This window comes from Podarcis cretensis (assembly GCF_951804945.1).
Source record: "Podarcis cretensis genome assembly, chromosome: 12".
Classification (NCBI taxonomy): domain Eukaryota; kingdom Metazoa; phylum Chordata; class Lepidosauria; order Squamata; family Lacertidae; genus Podarcis; species Podarcis cretensis.
This window is the reverse complement of record NC_137181.1, coordinates 109,134-129,026: the sequence shown is the minus strand read 5'-3', so window position 1 is coordinate 129,026 and position 19,893 is coordinate 109,134. Positions and strand designations below refer to the sequence as shown.

The window sequence follows — 19,893 nt, the reverse complement described above, 5'->3', positions numbered from 1 at the left end:
AGGCAGGGAAGTTATCATGGCACTCTTTATTTGGGAACACAAAACCTTCCCTCTCCCCCACACCATGCCTTGGAGTTCTCCTCATTCTCTTGGCATGCTGCATCTGCCATCTATACATATAAGAAGAAAGAGGCGGCCAATTGCCTTGAAAAATTCCAGCTGGAAGAGTTCCAGGCACGCTCCAAGCCAAGTCTCCAGGAATGGAAGTTTTCTCCCAGAGAGATATCCTTTGCTTTGCCTCCTTCACTGCAATCCACAGCCCTAGAGGCTTCTGGAAGCTGCATGCCTGGCCCAGTCTGGGCTCACTTCTTCTTCTGTACATGGGCACAGTCATACTTTCCCCGCACGACCTTGAGCTTGACCCCTGGCAGGTCCTGCGTCCTCCCGCCCTCCACCAGGACGATGCTGTGCTCCTGCAGGTTGTGCCCTTCGCCCGGGATGAAGCAGATGGCCTCCTTGCCGTTGCTGAGCCGCACACGGGCACACTTGCGGTTGGCTGAGTTGGGCTTCTTGGGCTTTCGGATCATGGTCTTCAGCACCACCCCTTTGAGCTGGGGGCAGCCACTGGTGGGGCCGGGCTTTGGCGGAGGCAGCTTGGGGCGGCCTTTGCGGTGCATCTGGTTGAGGGTGGCCATAGGGCAGCTCGGGGGTGGCAGCACCGGCCAGGGTGGTGGAATGAAGCTGCGAGGGAGGGCAGCAGCTCCTGGCAAAAGAAAAATACAAGGGTCAGGAAAGGGCCACCCAAATGATCAAGGGGGTGGAGAGACCCCCCCCCCCAGGAAGAAAGGTTGTGGCAATTGGAGCCTCTTGGCTTAGGTGAGTTAGAGGCAACATGGTAGAAGTTGATAAAGTTAAGTCTGGCATGGAGAGAGTGGGTGGAGAAAAGCGTCTCTCTTTCTCCTTAGGAACTCATGGACATGCAATGAAGCTAAATATTAGAAGATTCAGGACAGATAAAAGGGAGACTTTTTTGACGCAGGGCAGTTCAACTGTGGAACTTGCTCCTACAGGAAGCAGTGGTGGCCACCAACTGAAGACAAATTTACAGAGGCGGAGAGGAGGGCTCTTGGTGATGGTTCTGCTCTGCAGACTCCGTGGTCAGAAGCAGCAATGCTTCCAAATACCAGCTTCTGGGAACCCCAAGCCGAAATAGCCTTGCTCTGGTGCTCCGATCCTGCCCCCTGGTTTTGCATAACGGGCATCCCCAGTTGGGGACCGTGGGGACAGGATGCTGGACTGGATCCAGCCAGGCTCTCCTGGGGGTGACTGAGGTCCCCCTCGCACAAGGGCCCTTGGGGAGCCCCCGCCTTCCCAGCCCCCTCCCGCCCCCGAGAGCGGGCCCAGAGGCTCTCCCGGCGGCCACCTACCCCAGCGCAGAGGAGCCGCCAGCGCCCGCAGCAGCCCCGCCGGAGCCATCCTGCGCCGAGGCACCCAGGGACCGGAAGGAAGGAAGGAAGACCCCCGGGAGCCCTCCCAACTCTATGGTCCTGGGTCACGTGCCATTGGTGGGCGGGCAGCGAGCACGGACTTCCGGGGGCGTGGCCTGGCGGCAGCCCTGACAGATTTCGAGGGCCGCTTTCGCGTCTCCCCGCCCCGGGCAGCTTCGGAGCGGGGAGAGGAGGCAGCCTGGCGCGGCCTTCTCCCGCCTCCGAGGGAGCGGAAGGAAGCGCACAGGCCGCGTCCCCCGACTGGCCAAGGGCGCCGCCCCTCGAGCGGCTCCTCTTCCGATTGGGCGACGGGGCGAAAGGGCCACGCCTCTCTCCTCATTGGGCGACAGAGGCGGCGCCCTCCCGGGGAGGAGTCGAGCTGCTCTACGTTGATTGGCCGCAAGGGCGGGACGAAGCCTGAAAAGGAAGGGAAAGATTGCCGGAGGGAGAACTTCCGGTGTCAACGACAGAGGCCCCGCCCCCGCATTGCTCGGCCTGTGACGCCTCTCTGGGCAGTAAAGCGCCTCCGGCTCTGTAGTGCCGAAAGTGACCATAGAGTCCAAGGCCGAGCGGTTCCGCCATAGAGCTTGCCTGTCCTTGGCCGGGCGCTCTCCCTCCAACTGAGATCCGGCGCTCATGCTGGCGACCTCCGAAGGGAGCAAAGCCGCTCTCTTTGCTTGCCGGCGTGGTAAGAGAGTCAGGGGCAGAGAGGGGAAGAAAGGAAAAGGAAAAGGCCCCTGCTCATATCAGAATGATATCATGCTACCCTCAAAGCCCCGCAAGAGGAATAAACGGCGCCTTGGAGAATGCATCTTGTCATGTTTCGGTGAATGTGATTTAATGTGTCTCACCGAAAGGAGTCTGAATATACTTGCTGAGGTGCCCTTACTGAGATGGATCTCCTTCTCCAAAAAGTGTATCTTTGCATTTCCTTACAAAATGGAATCGTGAATGTATCTTTACTGAAATGTTTTTACTGAAATGTTGTATTATGCTGTACTTTTCTGAATGTATCCAAAATGTAGTTTTGAAGAATGTAACAACCAAAGTATTTAAAAATGTATGTACTTGACTCAGTTTGTATCCAAAAGGCTGCCAAAAACACTCTCTACCACACTGCCGTCTACTGAGTCTGCAAATAATGCCATGAATACACACAAATGCCGGCTCAAAATAAAGTGGTTTTTTCCTGGAGGTTCTCCTAAATATGAGTAGAAGGGACCAATTGGTTAAAGGTATACAAGTTAGAGCCAAACAGTACAAATTGAAAGCATTTGCAGATGATTTAGTATTGACATTACAGGAGCCAGAATCTAGTACTAAAAGAGTATTGGAATTGATTCAAGAATTTGGTCAGGTTGCAGGATTCAAGTTGAACAAGTTAAAAACTAAGGTTTTAGAGAAAAATCTAACACCGATTGAGAAAGAGAGGTTTCAGAAGGAGACAGGTTTAACATTGGTTAAGAAAGTAAAATACCTGGGGCTCAATATGACCGCTAAGAATCTGAACTTATTTAAAGATAACTATGAAAAATGTTGGTCAGAAGTGAAAAAGGATTTAGAAATATGGTCAAATTTGAAGCTTTCCTTGCTAGGCTGTATTGCTGCTATAAAAATGAATGTACTGCCAAGAATGTTGGTTTTGTTTCAATCATTGCAAATTTTGGACAAAATGGACTGTTTCAAGAAGTGGCAGAGAGATATTTCTAGATTTGTCTGGCAGGGCAAGAAGCCCAGAATAAAATTTAAAATACTAACCGATGCAAAAGAAAGAGGTGGATTTGCCCTGCCAGACTTTAAACTTTATTATGAATCAGCAGCATTTTGCTGGCTGAAAGAATGGCTGCTTCTTGAGAACACAGACATTTTGGATTTAGAAGGTTTCAATAATGTATTTGGGTGGCATGCATATTTGTGGTATGATAAGGTTAAAGCACATAAAGCATTTAAAAACCATATTGTCAGGAAAGCATTGTTCAATGTCTGGATAAGATATACTTACTTGAAAATAAAACCCCAAGGTGGTTATCACCGATGGAAGCAAAGGCTCAGAAAAAGCTCAATATGGAGGCCAAATGGCCGAAATATTGGGAGATCTTGGAACAAGAAGGAGATAAATTGAAATTGTAGAGCTTTGAGAAACTAAAAGACAAAGTGCGAGATTGGCTTCATTATTATCAAATAAGGGAGGCTTACAATTTGGACGAGAAAATTGGTTTCTGGGTGGAAAAATCAAAATCGGGCAGATGATAAATTTTTGCAAGCTTGACTGGCGTTAAGTACCACCTGTAAATCATTTTCATTATATTCTCGCTTAAGGCATTACATGCCGTAAACTTCATACCTGTGGTCCATAACTTTTCCCAGTCAGCCATCATAATGTTATGTCCAACATCTTGTGCCCATTTAATCATAACAGATTTAACCATTTCATCCTGTGTATTCCATTTCAACAGCAAGTTATACATTCTTGACAAATTCTTAGTTTTAGGATCTAACAATTCTGTTTCCAATTTTGATTTTTCCACCTGAAAACCAATATTCTTGTCCAAGTTATAAACCTCCCTTATTTGATAATAATGAAGCCAGTCTCGTACTTTATTTTTTAAACTGTCAAAGCTCTGCAGTTTTAATCTATCTCCATCTTGTTCCAAAATTTCCCAGTATTTTGGCCAATTTGTCTCCATATTAAGTTTTTTCAGAGCCTTAGCCTCCATTGGTGACAGCCACCTTGGCGTTTTACTTTCAAGCAAGTCCTTATATCTCATCCATACATTAAACAGTGCTTTCCTGACAATATGGTTTTCAAAGGCTTTATGTGCTTTGACCTTGTCATACCACAAGTATGCATGCCATCCAAAAACATTATTAAAACCTTCTAAATCCAAAATGTCCATGTTTTCAAGAAGCAGCCAATCTTTCAGCCAGCAAAATGCGGCTGATTCATAATAAAGTTTAAGGTCTGGCAGGGCAAATCCACCTCTTTCTTTGGCATCAGTTAGAATCTTAAATTTTATTCAAGGTTTCTTGCCCTGCCAGACAAATCTAGAGATATCTCTCTGCCATTTCTTGAAACAGTCCGGACTTCCGGTTTGGGTCGGGACTTCCGGTTTGGGTCGCGATCGGTGAAGAAGCGCAGAAAGTCACTCTAAGGGCTTTCTGATCACCGCGGAGGCTTGGGGGTGTTGCAAGGGCACTGCACCCCCAAAAAATCCCAGGGGGGAGACCCTGGGGGATAGGTTTCCCGGCAGCGTGGGAGCAGCTTGTGGTCTTCGAGCCTTTTTCTCGGAAGAGACTCGGGACGGGGCTGCGAGCGCAAGAAAGGGAAAACACCGACTCCGTGCTGAGATGCCCCTAGCTTCAGCCGAGGAGAAGCGACGAACCTCCACAAGATAAGAATGGATTCTTCTACGTGTGGGGTGTCAGATTGATAACAAAATTTGGAAATTAAGCGAGGAGAGCCGTGGATGTATAAAGATTACGGTGAGGAATTCATCCGGCTAAGAGTAGAAAAATGGCGTGGGTCACGGAATCTCAGGCGTACAAAGAAGGAAGCACGGATTCAGTCTTCCGGATCATTGCCTGACTGAGTGAGTACGGACCACCAAGGCTCTTCTGCCTGAGTAAACTAGCAACTAACCACTAACTACAAAGTAACGAGGAGGTTGCCTGCTTGAATTTTACTTTTACTTTATCTGCTTGCTGCGTACTTTACCTCCCCGGGGAGAGATACAGTTACAAACTTTAATCGGAACTCTGCAATCGGGGAGGGTAGTGAAAGTGACGGCAAATGGGGAAAGCCTGAGAAGAAGAGTGACGCAGATAGAGTGAAAAGACAAAAGAGAAGGTAACAGATGGAGGCAGATGGAGGTAGACTTTCAACTGCAGACGTCTTGAGAAGCAAAATATAAGGGATTAGGAAACCGTGAAAGCTGCAAGATACTGCAAGTTTCTTTTTTCTTTTCTCTTTTATCTCCCTCTTAGAGGCCCCACTTCCTCCTTCTCCCCTCTATTATCCTATTAAGCTATATGATTTGTTGATAACTGTTCTGGTGAATTTTGATGAACGCTGCAACCTCTTCAATGAGGGGTTTTTAATGAGGGGAAAAGTCTGAGGCAAACTTGAACACCGGACTTATCATTATGATATGTGCCTCTAATAACTAAGAACGATCTTTTCCTCCCCCCTCCCCCTCCCCTCCCCCTCCCCCTCCCCTCTCCTCCCTTACTGCTTATTGTTAATAAATGTGCTGGTCAACTCTGCAACTCTACAATAATTTCGAATTTTGAATTCTAAAACTTTGAAACTAAAATTTTGAAATTCTGAAACTCTGAAAAAACTCTGAAAAAACCCTCTTTGCAGATTGCAAGGTTTGCCTCTTGGGGTTGGATTAGGCCTCCAAGTGGCTGAAGAACACAGAGTGAAGTTGGACTGATTAAATAACTTTGGTAAAATAGCCTAAGGGATAGCCCATTTTTGGCTAAATACTCTGTAAGGAGTTGAAGCCCCTAGTATTTATACTATTTGGACGCGTTCAAAAGATTGTGAGCCCTTTAAGGGAGAGTTTGGTTATAAGTTACAGAACGCGGAAAATTGGGATACAATGTGGGGAAAAGATGGAAAAAAAGTGGGGGTAACCCCAAATGAAAGAAAGTTATCCCGACAGGAGGAAATTAAAGACCTAGACGTCCTTTGGCTAAAGATTAAGGAGGAGTTTAAACAGAATGAAACCCACATAGAAAGCAAACTAGGAGAAATGCAAGAGCTCATAGATAGAAAGATAGAAGGAGCAGTAGGAGAACTCTCCACCAAAATTAAAGAATTGTCTACCAAGTCAAAAATATATGAGGAAACTAATAAAAAAATTCAAAAAGAGCTGAGAGAGCAGAAAAAAGAGACAGAAAAGATAAAGGAAGAGGTGAGAGAAGTTAATAAAATGCAGGAGCAAATATGGGATAATTTAGCGATGACAGAAATGCGACAGAAACATCTTCAATTAAAATTCAGAGGAATAGGAGAGGAAATGAAAGGGAACATAAAAGAGAAAATGAAAATAAGAGAATCAAAGAAGGAAGAAATAGTTAAACAATTAAGAGAATGTGAGAAAAAACTAATAGTAAACCCTAAAGATGAAAGGATTAAACAAACCTCTAAAATGCTGCAGACGCAGTATTCGATATTAATAAGTCAAGAGGTTGAATGGAGAATTAGATCAATGAAACAAAAATATTTTGAATCTGCGAACAAAACGGGACGGCTGCTGGCGTGGCAAATTAGAAAAAGGAAAAAACAGAATGTGATTAATAAAATTAAAGTAGAAGAACAAATAATTGAGGACCCCGGTAAAATAGAGGAAAAATTTCTTCAATTTTACGAAAATTTGTATAAAAAGGAAGATGAAGACACGGAAGAGATAGATAAGTATTTGGAAAAGAACAGAGGAGAGCAACTGACGGATGAGGAGAAAATTTATTTAAAGAAACAAATAACGGTTGAGGAGATCAAGGAAGTAATTAAGAGGATGAAACCAGGAAAGGCACCAGGTCCAGATGGGCTATCCCAAAAGTATTACAAAGTTCTAGAAGAATACCTGGCCCCGGTCCTTGGTAATGTAATGAATAATATTCTACAAGGAGGCTCGGTGCCCGACTCTTGGAAAGAGGCACACATCACGTTAATCCCCAAATCAGAACCTGATAAGCTGGACATAAGAAATTACAGACCGATATCACTACTCAATAATGACTATAAGATCTTCGCAGAAATAATGGCAAATAGGCTCAAAAAATATTTATCGAAATCTATCCATAAAGACCAAGCAGGATTTCTACCTAATAGGTATTTAAAGGACAACGTGAGACATATAATAAATATTATTGAGTATTTGGAACTTAAGATTGATATCCCCGCAGCCTTGATCTTTATTGATGCCGAAAAGGCATTCGATAACTGTCAGGGACTCAGCGGGAGCGCAGGGAGGAGAGGAGATGGAAAGCGAGGGGGAGCAATCCGAGGGCAGCGTAGGAGAATATGACAGCAGCCCGAGAGATTCCATGAGCCTCTCCAGCGAATCGGAAGATTCACAGAAGGGGGCGCCGATGGGCAGGGCAAGGGGCGACCCAAGGGGGACACCCCAGAAGCAAGGGGCCAGCGGGGACTCCCAGAGCAGCGGTTGGAAGTCAGGACCAGCTTCCCCACCGGAGCGTAGTGGGGGGGAGGAGTCCCAGGTGTCAGAGCCCACATATGCACCACCAGCGAGAGAAGATGAGTCAGGGTTGACCACGCCTCCATCGGAGAGCGAGTTAACGGTTAAGAGGAAAGTTGCAGGCTGGGCGCGCGCGCCAAGTTCAAAGGTACAGGCGAGCGGCACAGAAGGTAGCCCGGATAGGGAACCAGGTCCTAAAGCCCGCCGGAAGGAGGGGCAAGAATCGTCAGAGTCAGCGTCAGAGGAGTCCAGGAAGGATGAGACCCTAGCGGGCAGGAGGGCCCAGAGGAGAAAGGAACTTAGGAAGAGGTGGAGCAAAGCGAGAGTCTTAAACTGGTGTGGAGGGGGAGGAGACTCAGACAGGACTTCGCCGGTCTAAGGTCGGGACGTAGAGCTGCACGCTGCGGCTTTAAAATGGAGACTGAATCTCAATAAAGACTTTTGTACATAACTACAGCCTAGCGTTGGTCCTCTGTGAGCTGGGACCTGGAGGCAGCTCTGACAATAACGTATCATGGAGGTTTCTACTAAAAGGTCTGGAGAGGGTAGGTATAGAAGGGCCCTTCTTGGAAGGTATAAAAGCGATATACTTAGAACAAAGGGCTAAATTGATTATTAATAATAACTTAACCAACTCATTTCAGATCTCGAAGGGTACAAGACAGGGATGCCCTCTATCCCCCCTCTTATTTATTTTGGTATTAGAAGTGATTACAAATAAGATTAGGGAAACCTCAGAAATAAAGGGAATCAGATTAGGAGCCAAAGAATACAAACTAAAAGCTTACGCTGACGATTTGGTAATATCGCTAGGAGATCCAGTAGTGGGTATTGCTAAAGTCTTAGAACTACTTGAGGAGTTTGGAAATCTGTCCGGCTTTAAATTAAATAAAGCAAAAACTAAAATGCTGACAAAGAACTTAACTGAAGAGTCAAGAAGCCTGTTAGAGTTAAAAACTGGAATTAAGGTGGTGAAAAAGGTGAAATATCTGGGCATTTGGGTCTCCGCGAAAAATATAAATTTAGTAGAAGATAATTATACAAGGACCTGGAAAGAGATTAAAAAAGACCTGGACACCTGGAGTAGGCTAAGACTTTCGTGGTCGGGTAGAATGGCCGCAATCAAAATGAATATTCTCCCAAGGTTGCTGTTCTTATTTCAGAACATTCCGGTGATCAGGGGTACGACATCATTTAAAGACTGGCAGAGAACCCTGTCCAGATTTATTTGGCAGGGCAAGAGAGCAAGAATTAAATTTAAATTACTCACAGACCGCAGCGATAGGGGAGGATTTGCTGTTCCTAACCTAAGACTATATTATGAAGCCGCGTGTCTGTGTTGGATTAAGGATTGGATTACCCTGAAGAACGTAGACTTGCTGGACTTGGAGGGGTTTGACGCCAGATTTGGCTGGCATGCGTACCTATGGCAAGATAAGGAGAGGGCCCATAAAGGATTCTATAACCATATAATCAGAGGTGCGCTACTTGAGGTATGGAATAGAAATAAGAAACTTTTAGAAAAGGACACCCCTGGTGGCTATCACCGGTTGATATTTTGACAATAAAAAAAGCTAACATGGAGGGTCAAAGATGGACATGAGGATCTACTGGTAAAATCAGATAAAGGGTGGAAACTCAGACCATATGAAGAACTTAAAGATAAATTAACAACCTGGCTACAATTTTACCAAATCAATTCCCTATGGAATGAACATAAAAAAATAGGGATGAGTGAGAAAAAGTCCAGATTCCAGGTGGAAATAATAGAAGGAAACTCCAAACTCCTATCTAAAATGTATAACCAACTATTAGACTGGGACACGAAGGATGAGGAGGTAAAGGAGGTAATGATCAAATGGGCCATAGATCTTGGTTATAACTTAGATTATGACAGATGGGCGAAACTCTGGAATAAGGACATGAAATTTACGACATGTGTTGACCTCCGAGAAAATCTACAAAAATGATGTACAGGTGGTATCTTACCCCTGTGAAATTAGGTAAAATGTACAGGACGGGTGATAAAACATGCTGGAAATGCAAGGTGAAGGAAGGGGATTTCCATCATATGTGGTGGACCTGTGAAAAAATAAAAAGGTTTTGGGGACTCATCCATGATGAACTAAAAAAAAAATTGAGATACACCTTCCCTAAAAAACCTGAAGCCTTCCTTTTAGGGATGGTGGGGAAGGAGATCAGACAAGAGGACCAAACCATGTTTCAATATGCAACGGTAGCTGCCAGGATACTGCTAGCGCAAAACTGGAAAACCCCTAATATTCCAACCATTAGAGACTGGCAATCTAAGTTATTTGAGTATATAGAGCTAGCAAGGATGACACAGAAGATCAGGCATCAGAAAAATGTAAAATTTATTAACGATTGGAGTAAATTCCTTATATACATGGAAGCAAATCTAGGTAACGTTAAAATCACAGTTGGCGATACATAAAGTTTGAGAGGTGTAAACAAGGTAACAAAAATACCCCGCAGGAAAATAACATGGGAGTACAACTCAAGCCGTTTTGAAGGGAAGTCAATCACTGTTTTGGGATGGGTGGGTATTTTTTTTTTTTTTTCCTCTTCTGTATGGTTGTATGTGCTGGTGGTTTTGTAATTTTGCCATATGGTGCCTTTGTTTGTTATTTCTTGTTTTTTTCTTTTTCTTGTATTTGTTTTTTTGTTTGTTTTTGGTCATATGAAAAAGAGCTCAATAAAAATATTTATAAAATAAAAAAAAAAAAGAAAGAAACAGTCCATCTTGTCCAAAATTTGCAATGTTTGAAACAAAAACAGCATCCTAGGCAATACATTGAGAGTGAATAAAGGGATGCCGAGGGCACCGGTTGCAAGCTGCAGGGGGAGCTGACTGTGATGTCATCCCAGGCAGCATTCCAGCCTCCAGGGGGAGCCAAGGAGTCGGCAGCTGAGAGCTCTGTTTCTCATGGGAGCCAAGGTCATCCTCACAGAGGCCGGAAGGCCAGAGGTAAACACAGACAGATGCCTACAGATGGCCCGAAGCAGAAGGGGGGTGAAAAGCCCACGCCAGGGAAAAACAAGGCTTTGTTTGCTGGCACAGCTTCACCAAAGGCTAAAGGCAAGTTTGATGGCCAGGAGCAGGGGGGCAAGCAGCAAAAGCCCATGCCGGTGGAAAACAAGGTTTTGCTTGCTGGAAAAGCTGCTCCAAAGGCCAAGGCCAGATTTATTGTAGATTCTGGATGCACCCGCCATCTGGCAAAAGATAAGCATCTGTTTATCTCCTTCACACCTCAAGACGGAGAGATCCACCTGGCTGATGGAAAGACGTTGCGAATCGCAGGAGAAGGGACTGTAAAACTGGCAAGTCTGCACACAACCATCAAAGATGTACTTTGTGGGAGTCATAAAGCCATGGCAGAGGTTTGTAAATACTGCAGGGTGCCCCCTGACATTCCTCTGGGCAATGATTACCTTATATGGTAAAGGGGCAATAAAAGCTTGACCGGATGAGGTAACATGAGATTGGCAAACGGCCATGCGGCTGAACAGAACAAAGGAGAATAAATCGGAGAAGGGCAGACAGAGGGGCTGCTCTCTCTTATTAGGAAATATTACTGGCTTTCTGCGTCTTTATTTTATGCTAAACAAATGCCACTTGTGACGGCTGGCTCCAACAAGTGGTGCCCTCTCTGAGGCTCAATTAAAAGAAGAGGAAAACTTAAAAGAAAGGAGGCTGACTAAAGAAAGCAGTGTGAGACTGACTTCAAAGGCTAAAGGAAGCAGTGTGAGACTGACTTCAGACTTCAAAGGAAACCATGAGAGGCTTCTCGATCATCGACTCACTACGTCAAGCAAGGGTTTCACAGTGCTGATTTCATCTAAGGATCCCTGGTGAGTCGATCCCTTTTATATTGATTTTAGAAATATGGGCAGCTCCCTGTCATCTCCGCAACAGAAATTTTTAAGAGACTTAAAATTTCTCCTCTCCTCCAACAAATTGGAAGTTCCTGAGGGTGATTTGATACAGCTCATTCTGGCCATCGATGAGCATTGCCCCTGGTTCCCAGCAGATGGGACATGGGAACTAAAACAATGGGATAAGATTGGAGCACATTTTCATGGACATCCCAGTTTCGGTGTTCGAATTTTAAATGCGTGGTGCAAGATTCGTTATGCTATGGGCTCTTTATCACCAAAAAATATTTCCATGGGTGCATTGCCAACACAACCTTCAGCTTCCTTAATTCAGCCTGCTGTGATGCCGCCTGTTCCAGCACTTGTTTTGCCAGCAGCCCCAGACCCCAAACCTCCAGATTACAGTGCCTCACCAGAGGACCCAATCCTGCAAAAATACAGTGGTCTGGCTGGAAATGACCCTACTCTTTCAGCGGCAGAACAAGCTACCCCCTTTCAACGTGCAGTACTTGCCTGTTCCTTATCACAGGATACCATGGCATTCCCTGTTATTGTGCCCCCTGCCGGTGCTCCAGCAGGAACTCAAGCCCAGCACCAACCTTTTGACTTTAAAATCTTGAAAGAGCTTCAATTGTCAGTTAGGACAAATGGACTGCAAGCTCCATTTACACAAGCTCTTTTGGAAGCTACATTAGCCCAGCTGTTGGTGCCAGATGACATCAAACTTTTGGCACGTACGGTTTTACCCCCATCAGCTGGTGTATTGTTTGCCCATGAATGGGAAATTGCCTGTCGTGCTTATGCTCCTGCTTTACTGCAACAAGCAAGAGGGAATAATCCTAATCTTACCCTCGCAGATGTGATGGATGCTATGATGGGGCGTGGGCCCTTTGCTCAGGCTTCAGTGCAAGCCACACTGCTGCAGATCTTATTGAGGGATACTGCTCTTGCTGCTCAACAAGCAATGAGAAAAATCCCGGAACCCACCAGTATCCAGTCTAGGTGGGGTTCAATCAGACAAGAACCTAGAGAATCATATTCTTCCTTTATGGACAGGCTGATTACAGCAGTGAGTAGACAAATTGAAAATCCTGAAGCCAAACAAATAATTATCAAACAATTGGCCTTTGAAAATGCAAATGAGGATTGTAAGGTTGCGTTACAACCGATAATACACAATCCTGCCACAGACACAGCAGCCATGCTTTGCATTTGTCAGTCTGTAGGTACAGCAGCTCATCTGTTAGCAGCAGCGCAAAATAAAAACCAGCCTGTAGCCACCGATACAACGTTTCCAGCGTGGCAAACCAAGATCACTGATACCTCAGTGTGGGTAGAACAGTGGCCTCCACCAAAAGAAAAATCCGCAGCAATGGCACCATCTCGTTTCTGAACAGCTTATTTCTGAACAATTGACTTTCGGCCACATTGAATCACTTTCATCCCACTGGCCCTAGCAGACAGGAACGGTTTGCTTTTACATTGCCAGTATACAACAATTCGCAGCCCACCCAGCGATATCAGTGGGTTGTCCTGCCTCACAGCATGCGGAACTCCCCTACACTTTGTCAGCATTTTGTGGATGAAGCATCGAAACCTTTCCGCATGCGCCACCTAGAGGTGCTACACATGAACTGCATCTGGCAGTGTTTGCCTTCCTCACCATCTGCCTCACCATCCTTTGTTGCACCGTTATACAAGGAAGAGAAGCAGACGACCCAGTCCAGTTGAAATCACCATATTTCACCCTATCAGCTGGCAAGCCGCTGTCGTCAGAATCCTACTCTGGCTAGCAGCATCCATGGCTCAGCCACTCTCGAACTAGAAGAACTGTGTTGTTGAATAAGACTTTTAAGGGAGAAAATTATCGTAAGATATGGAGGGATAATATTTTTGTACAATATATGATTATGTTTACCAGTTTATTGCATGCTTCTAGATGCTGGTTGTGTAAAATATGCCCCCTTTTACCCTTCATTCAGGCTTAATGCTTCATGGTGTGGCTGTCAATGGATCCTTTCGATTTACAAATGTTATATCACCTAACCAAACTTTTTGGCCTCCAGTACATTTGACCCTCCATGAGCCTGCTTCTATTTGTTTTCAAATTAAAGAGGGGAAAGAATCATGGGGCATATATCCAAACTGTCAATATACATTGAAATTCACTTTTAATAGCTCTTGTTCTCTTACAGGAACATACAGTGACCAATCTCAGTGCTGTAGGAGTGACACGAGCGCATGGCTAAAAACTAGAAAAGAAACCTACCATGCAAATTGGAGTCTGAATTCTATCCCTTGCTTAGCAAATGCTGCTGATGAGCAATTTCATATCAGTTCCTTATTTACTGAAGCCTTTACTTGGTCCCAACAGAGTAGTAATATCAGCTACTTACTCCAAAGAGAGTTATGGTTGCCTTGTGGCAGATCCATGGGCATGGTTATATTCTTGGCTTCCGGATGGAAGTTGGCTTCGACATTTATTAATTTTAGTGATCATTATAGTAGTTATTTGCATTATTTTGTGTTGCTGTATTCAATGTATTCCTACTTTAATCTCTATGTGTACTGCATGGTTCTCCAGTCCGCGGCCCGCTTCCGGTTTCACAAGAGTCGCTTATCGCACTCGATATAATCGTATTGGAACGGACATTTATGACTCTGATTAATAAAATAAAGAAAGAGGGCATGTGGGAGTCATAAAGCCATGGCAGAGGTTTGTAAATACTGCAGGGTGCCCCCTGACATTCCTCTGGGCAATGATTACCTTATATGGTAAAGGGGCAATAAAAGCTTGACCGGATGAGGTAACATGAGATTGGCAAATGGCCATGCGGCTGAACAGAACAAAGGAGAATAAATCGGAGAAGGGCAGACAGAGGGGCTGCTCTCTCTTATTAGGAAATATTACTGGCTTTCTGCGTCTTTATTTTATGCTAAACAAATGCCACTTGTGACGGCTGGCTCCAACAGTACTTTATGTTCCAGGTGCTGCAGACAATTTGCTCAGTGTCCCACAGCTGACTGGGCGTGGCTTTGAGATTTCCTTCAAGAGGAGCGTCTGTGTCATCAGGAAAGGCAAAGAGGACATTTTGCATGCAAAGTTTATGGATGGCTTATTCTGTATAACTTATGATGACAATGGTGTTGCTGTGTCTAATATTGATTCTTGTTGTGTTGCACAAACCAACAAAGTTCTTCATGCAGGATGCATTCACGAGGCACATCAAAGATTTTGTCACATGTCTTGGCAAGCGCTGGCCAAGATGCCTGGATTGGTTCAGGGTTTGAACATCAAACCCTGTAAGTTTCACATGAAATGTGTATCTTGTGCAGAGAACAAGGTGAAGGTTGCTCCAAAAGGCAAGGTGTCTAGCAGGCAGGCTTCCAAACCTTACCAGGTAGTCCACGCAGACCTGGTTGGTCCACTTGCGCCCTCTTTGGGTGGAGCAAGGTACTTCATGGTTCTAATTGATTCTTTTTCCAGGTACATTCATGTGTTTATGCTCGAGCAGAAATCGCAAGCGTTTCCTAGGTTCAAGGCATTCTGTGCTTGGTTGGAGAATGTTCACAGTAAACGTATCGGCTGTCTCTTTTCTGATCGAGGCGGGGAATTAACTTCTCAGCAGTTTGAAGCTTTCCTGACCGAGAAGGGAATCCAGCATGACTTGTCAACGCCTAGATCGCCATGGATGAATGGACTTGCGGAGCGAGTAAATCAGACTTTGCTTCAAGGCCTGAAAACCTTGTTGCATGATGCCAATCTCCCTGAGAAGTATTGGGGGGAGGCTCTGTCCACGTTTGTTTACACTTATAATCGCAGACTGTCATCACCTATTGGTTGTACTCCCTATGAGAAGATGTTTGGTAAGAAACCTTACGTCAAGCACATGAGAATCTTTGGTTCTGACATGTGGGTACACACCTCACAGAGCAACAAGCTTGGGAAGTGTGGGGCACATGGTTTGTTCATGGGGTACGAAAAAGGTGCATACAGAGTATGAATGACTGATTCTAAGTCCATTAAGTTCACAAAGAGTGTTGAGTACAATCCTAAGTGGGGGGAAAATGTGGGAATTTTCCAGAGTTACCCAGAGGAAGATAAAGGTGATGTGAAAAAAAGCAGATGATGTTGAGGAAGCTGAGGAAGCTGAGGATGATGATGATGATGATCAGAGTTCGGATTCCAGTTCAGTCGGCATGACAACCTTGATGGTCCCAGACAGAAGACCATCAAAGTCACAAAGGACTTGCATATGGGAGTGGATTCAACATGGACTGGAACAAAGGACAATAATAAGATCTTCCGTCTGGGGGCAGGAAACTGCCAACTCCCCTTTGTCCTCTGGAAATGACTCAGTGGGGGGGAGGAACCAGCCAGGGGACAAGATACTCAGATACAAGATACTTACCGCCACAACTCCTCCCTCAACCCCTCCTTTTTGTGATGTGTCAATGATGTAGTCATGATGTAATTTCATTGTCCCCGAGAGGGGGCAATGACAATAAAGATATTATTATTATTATGTAGTTGTGATGTAGTTCTAGGGGTGTAGCTTGGGGGATTGGGCTTCCATTTTGTTATACCTGGTGGCAGGTGGGAGTCCTGTCGTGACAGTCTTCAGTTCACAGAATGAACTCAGGCTTGCTAGAGAGGTTAAAAGCAACAAAAAAAAGGCTTTTATGGGTATGTTCGTAGCAAAAGGAAGAACAAAGAAACAGTGGGGTCACTCAGAGGAGAAGATGGTGAAATGCAAACAGGGGACACAGAAAGGGCTGAACTCCTCAATGCCTTCTTTGCCTCAGTCTTCTCCGATAAAGAAAACAATGCCCGACCTGAAGAATTTGGAGCAAATGATTCAGCAGAGGAAACACAGCCCAGAATAACTAAGGAGATAGTACAAGAATACTTGGCTAGTTTAGATGTATTCAAGTCTCCAGGGCCAGATGAACTGCATCCAAGAGTATTAAAAGAACTGGCAGATGTGATCTCAGAACCACTGGCAGTCATCTTTGAGAATTCCTGGAGAACAGGCGAAGTCCCGGCAGACTGGAGGAGGGCAAATGTTGTCCCTATTTTCAAAAAGGGGGAAAGAGAGGACCCAAATAATTACCGCCCAGTCAGTCTGACATCAATACCAGGGAAGATTCTGGAGCAGATCATTAAGCAAACAGTCTGTGAGCACCTAGAAAGGAATGCTGTGATCACCAATAGTCAGCATGGATTTCTGAAAAATAAGTCATGTCAGACGAATCTGATCTCGTTTTTTGACAGAATTACAAGCCTGGTAGATGAAGGGGACGCAGTGGATGTAGCCTACCTTGATTTCAGCAAGGCATTTGACAAGGTGCCCCATGATATTCTTGTAAAGAAGCTGGTAAAATGCGGTCTTGACTATGCTACCACTCAGTGGATTTGTAACTGGCTGACTGACTGAACCCAAAGGGTGCTCATCAATGGTTCCTCTTCATCCTGGAGAAGAGTGACTAGTGGGGTGCCACAGGGTTCTGTCTTGGGCCCGGTCTTATTCAACATCTTTATCAACGACTTGGATGATGGACTCAAGGGCATCCTGATCAAATTTGCAGATGACACCAAACTGGGAGGGGTGGCTAACACCCCAGAGGACAGGATCACACTTCAAAATGACCTTGACAGATTAGAGAACTGGGCCAAAACAAACAAGATGAATTTTAATAGGGAGAAATGTAAAGTATTGCACTTGGGCAAAAAAAATGAGAGGCACAAATACAAGATGGGTGACACCTGGCTTGAGAGCAGTACATGTGAAAAGGATCTAGGAGTCTTGGTTGACCACAAACTTGACATGAGCCAACAGTGTGACGCGGCAGCTAAAAAAGCCAATGCAATTCTGGGCTGCATCAATAGGAGTATTGCATCTAGATCAAGGGAAGTAATAGTGCCACTGTATTCTGCTCTGGTCAGACCTCACCTGGAGTACTGTGTCCAGTTCTGGGCACCACAGTTCAAGAAGGACACTGACAAACTGGAACGTGTCCAGAGGAGGGCAACCAAAATGGTCAAAGGCCTGGAAACGATGCCTTATGAGGAACGGCTAAGGGAGCTGGGCATGTTTAGCCTGGAGAAGAGGAGGTTAAGGGGGTGATATGATAGCCATGTTCAAATATATAAAAGGATGTCACATAGAGGAGGGAGAAAGGTTGTTTTCTGCTGCTCCAGAGAAGCGGACACGGAGCAATGGATCCAAACTACAAGAAAGAAGATTCCGCCTAAACATTAGGAAGAACTTCCTGACAGTAAGAGCTGTTTGACAGTGGAATTTGCTGCCAAGGAGTGTGGTGGAGTCTCCTTCTTTGGAGGTCTTTAAGCAGAGGCTTGACAACCATATGTCAGGAGTGCTCTGATGGTGTTTCCTGCTTGGCAGGGGGTTGGACTCGATGGCCCTTGTGGTCTCTTCCAACTCTATGATTCTATGATTCTATGATTCTAATAAAGACCAAGCCTACTGGCTGCTGTTTTGCTCTGGTATTCCTGGCTGGTGTCCTTGTTTTTTTGTCCAAGGAAGCCCTCGGATTTCTCCGTTAACAAAAGAGATGTGCACCACCCCAACTGAATAAATCCATACCACCAGAACAAGGTTCAATTCAGTTGAGCAGTTGGGGAAATAAGGAATATTTCCAAAAACTGTTTGCAAAGTTGGAACTTCCCCATTTTTAAAGCTCAAGCAGAAAGACATGGGGTCAGAAGGGCCCTGGGCTCCTGCTTATATCCAGTTTTAGGTTTCACGTCTGATGTGTCATTCTCTGTCCAAGCACAGCAATTCTGTTCGTAGCCAGACTACTATTTTGCTGCAGTACGTGGGCAGACATTTATGACTGCAGTGGGAAATGTATGGCCTCATCCATCATGCCCCTGATCCCCATTGACCAACCCTGCTTAAACCCAGCAGTGCCCCTGCACTTAAGAGGAGAGACGTGTGTTGCTTGATATAGCTATCTTGTGGTGCCACACCTGACGTTTGAGTTTCCCCCTCAGCTGACATCTTCAGGAAGGCAGTTGCACCTGATGTGGGGAGAAAGGGTTAGGCACAGCCTCTTCCTCAGCACTGCAGACCCAGTCCAAATAAAGGCAGGCCTGGCCATTTGAAGGGATAATAGAATGCCTGGAAAACTTCATAATAATAGGATGTACCAGAAGTTATAAGCAGGAGAAAGTCAGTTAGGAAGTAATGGGAATATTATAGGGTGTGTTCCGATTTTAAATTGACTGCAAACTTGAGGCCCATTTTCCAATCCATCTGACATTTGTAAGTCACCCCAGAAAGCTGTCACTAGTTGTCAGAGCTGCCCCTAGGTCCCAGCTCACAGAGGACCAACGCCCGATCATCGTTATGTACAAAAGTCTTTATTGAAGTTCAACTTCCATTCCAAAGCCGCAGCGCACAGCCCTACGTCTTAAACCCTAGACCGGCGAAGTCCCGTCTGAATCTTCTCCCCTCTGACACCAGTTTAAGATCCTAGCCCTGCTCCACCTTTTCCGTTGTTCTCTCCTCCTCTGGGTCCTCCTGCCCGCCGGGGCTTTCCCCTTTCTGGACTCTTCCGACGCTGAGTCGGCTGACTCCTCCCCCTGTCTCCGGCGGGCTTTAGGACCCGGTTCCCAATCCTCATTCTCTGCTGTCCCGCGCTCCTGTACATTTGAACTTGCCTCTCGCGCCAACCCAGTGACCTTCCTCCTGACCGTCACACTGCTTCTGTCACTGCTTCCCTCTTCCGGGATACTGCCCGGATCTGACCTCCCCTCCGTTATCTGGCTCTCCGACGGAGGCGTGGCCAGCCCTGACTTATCTTCACTCCCTGGTGTGGAATCCTCTGCCCTCGATACCTGGGACTCTTCCCCCCCACTATGCTCTGGTGGGGAAGCTGGTCCTGATTTCCAACTGCTACTCTGGGAGTCCCTGCTGGCCCCTTGCTCCTGGAGTGTCCCCCTTGGGAATCCCCTTGCCCTGGCCACTGGCGCCCCCTTCTGTGAATCTTCCGATTCGCTGGAGAGGCTCATGGAATCTCTCGGGCCACTGTCATCTTCTTCTACGCTGCCCTCAGATTCTTCCCCTTCGCTCTCCATCTCCCCTCTTCCCTGTGCTTCTGCTCCTGAGCCCCTGACACTAGTTATCTGTATAAGGTCATGAGTTTAGACAAGAGCTGGGAGCTGAGTGGTGGGAGAGATGGCAAAGAAGCATGAAAGTAGACTGCGGGAAATTATGATGTGTATGTGTGTGGCAGTGCGTTGCTGCTGTCGCAGCAAGATCACATGTGCGAGAAGTGATTTTTCTGGGGGGCGGTGTGCCCATACAGCTCCTTGTCGGGGTGCAAGGGACCTAGAT

General features: G+C 45.8%; 1 protein-coding gene across 1 annotated transcript; it reads right to left on the bottom strand.

Moving 5' to 3' along the window:
* Positions 1-11: 11 nt before the first annotated feature.
* MRPS12 (mitochondrial ribosomal protein S12) lies at positions 12-1,517 on the bottom strand. Its single transcript, XM_079948119.1, has 2 exons — positions 1,368-1,517; positions 12-703 (listed from the first exon to the last, which is right to left on the bottom strand). Exons 1-2 carry the CDS (start codon positions 1,414-1,416, stop codon positions 303-305), a joined length of 450 nt encoding a protein of 149 aa, XP_079804245.1. The 5' UTR covers positions 1,417-1,517; the 3' UTR covers positions 12-302.
* Between the last annotated feature and the right edge of the window lie 18,376 nt (positions 1,518-19,893).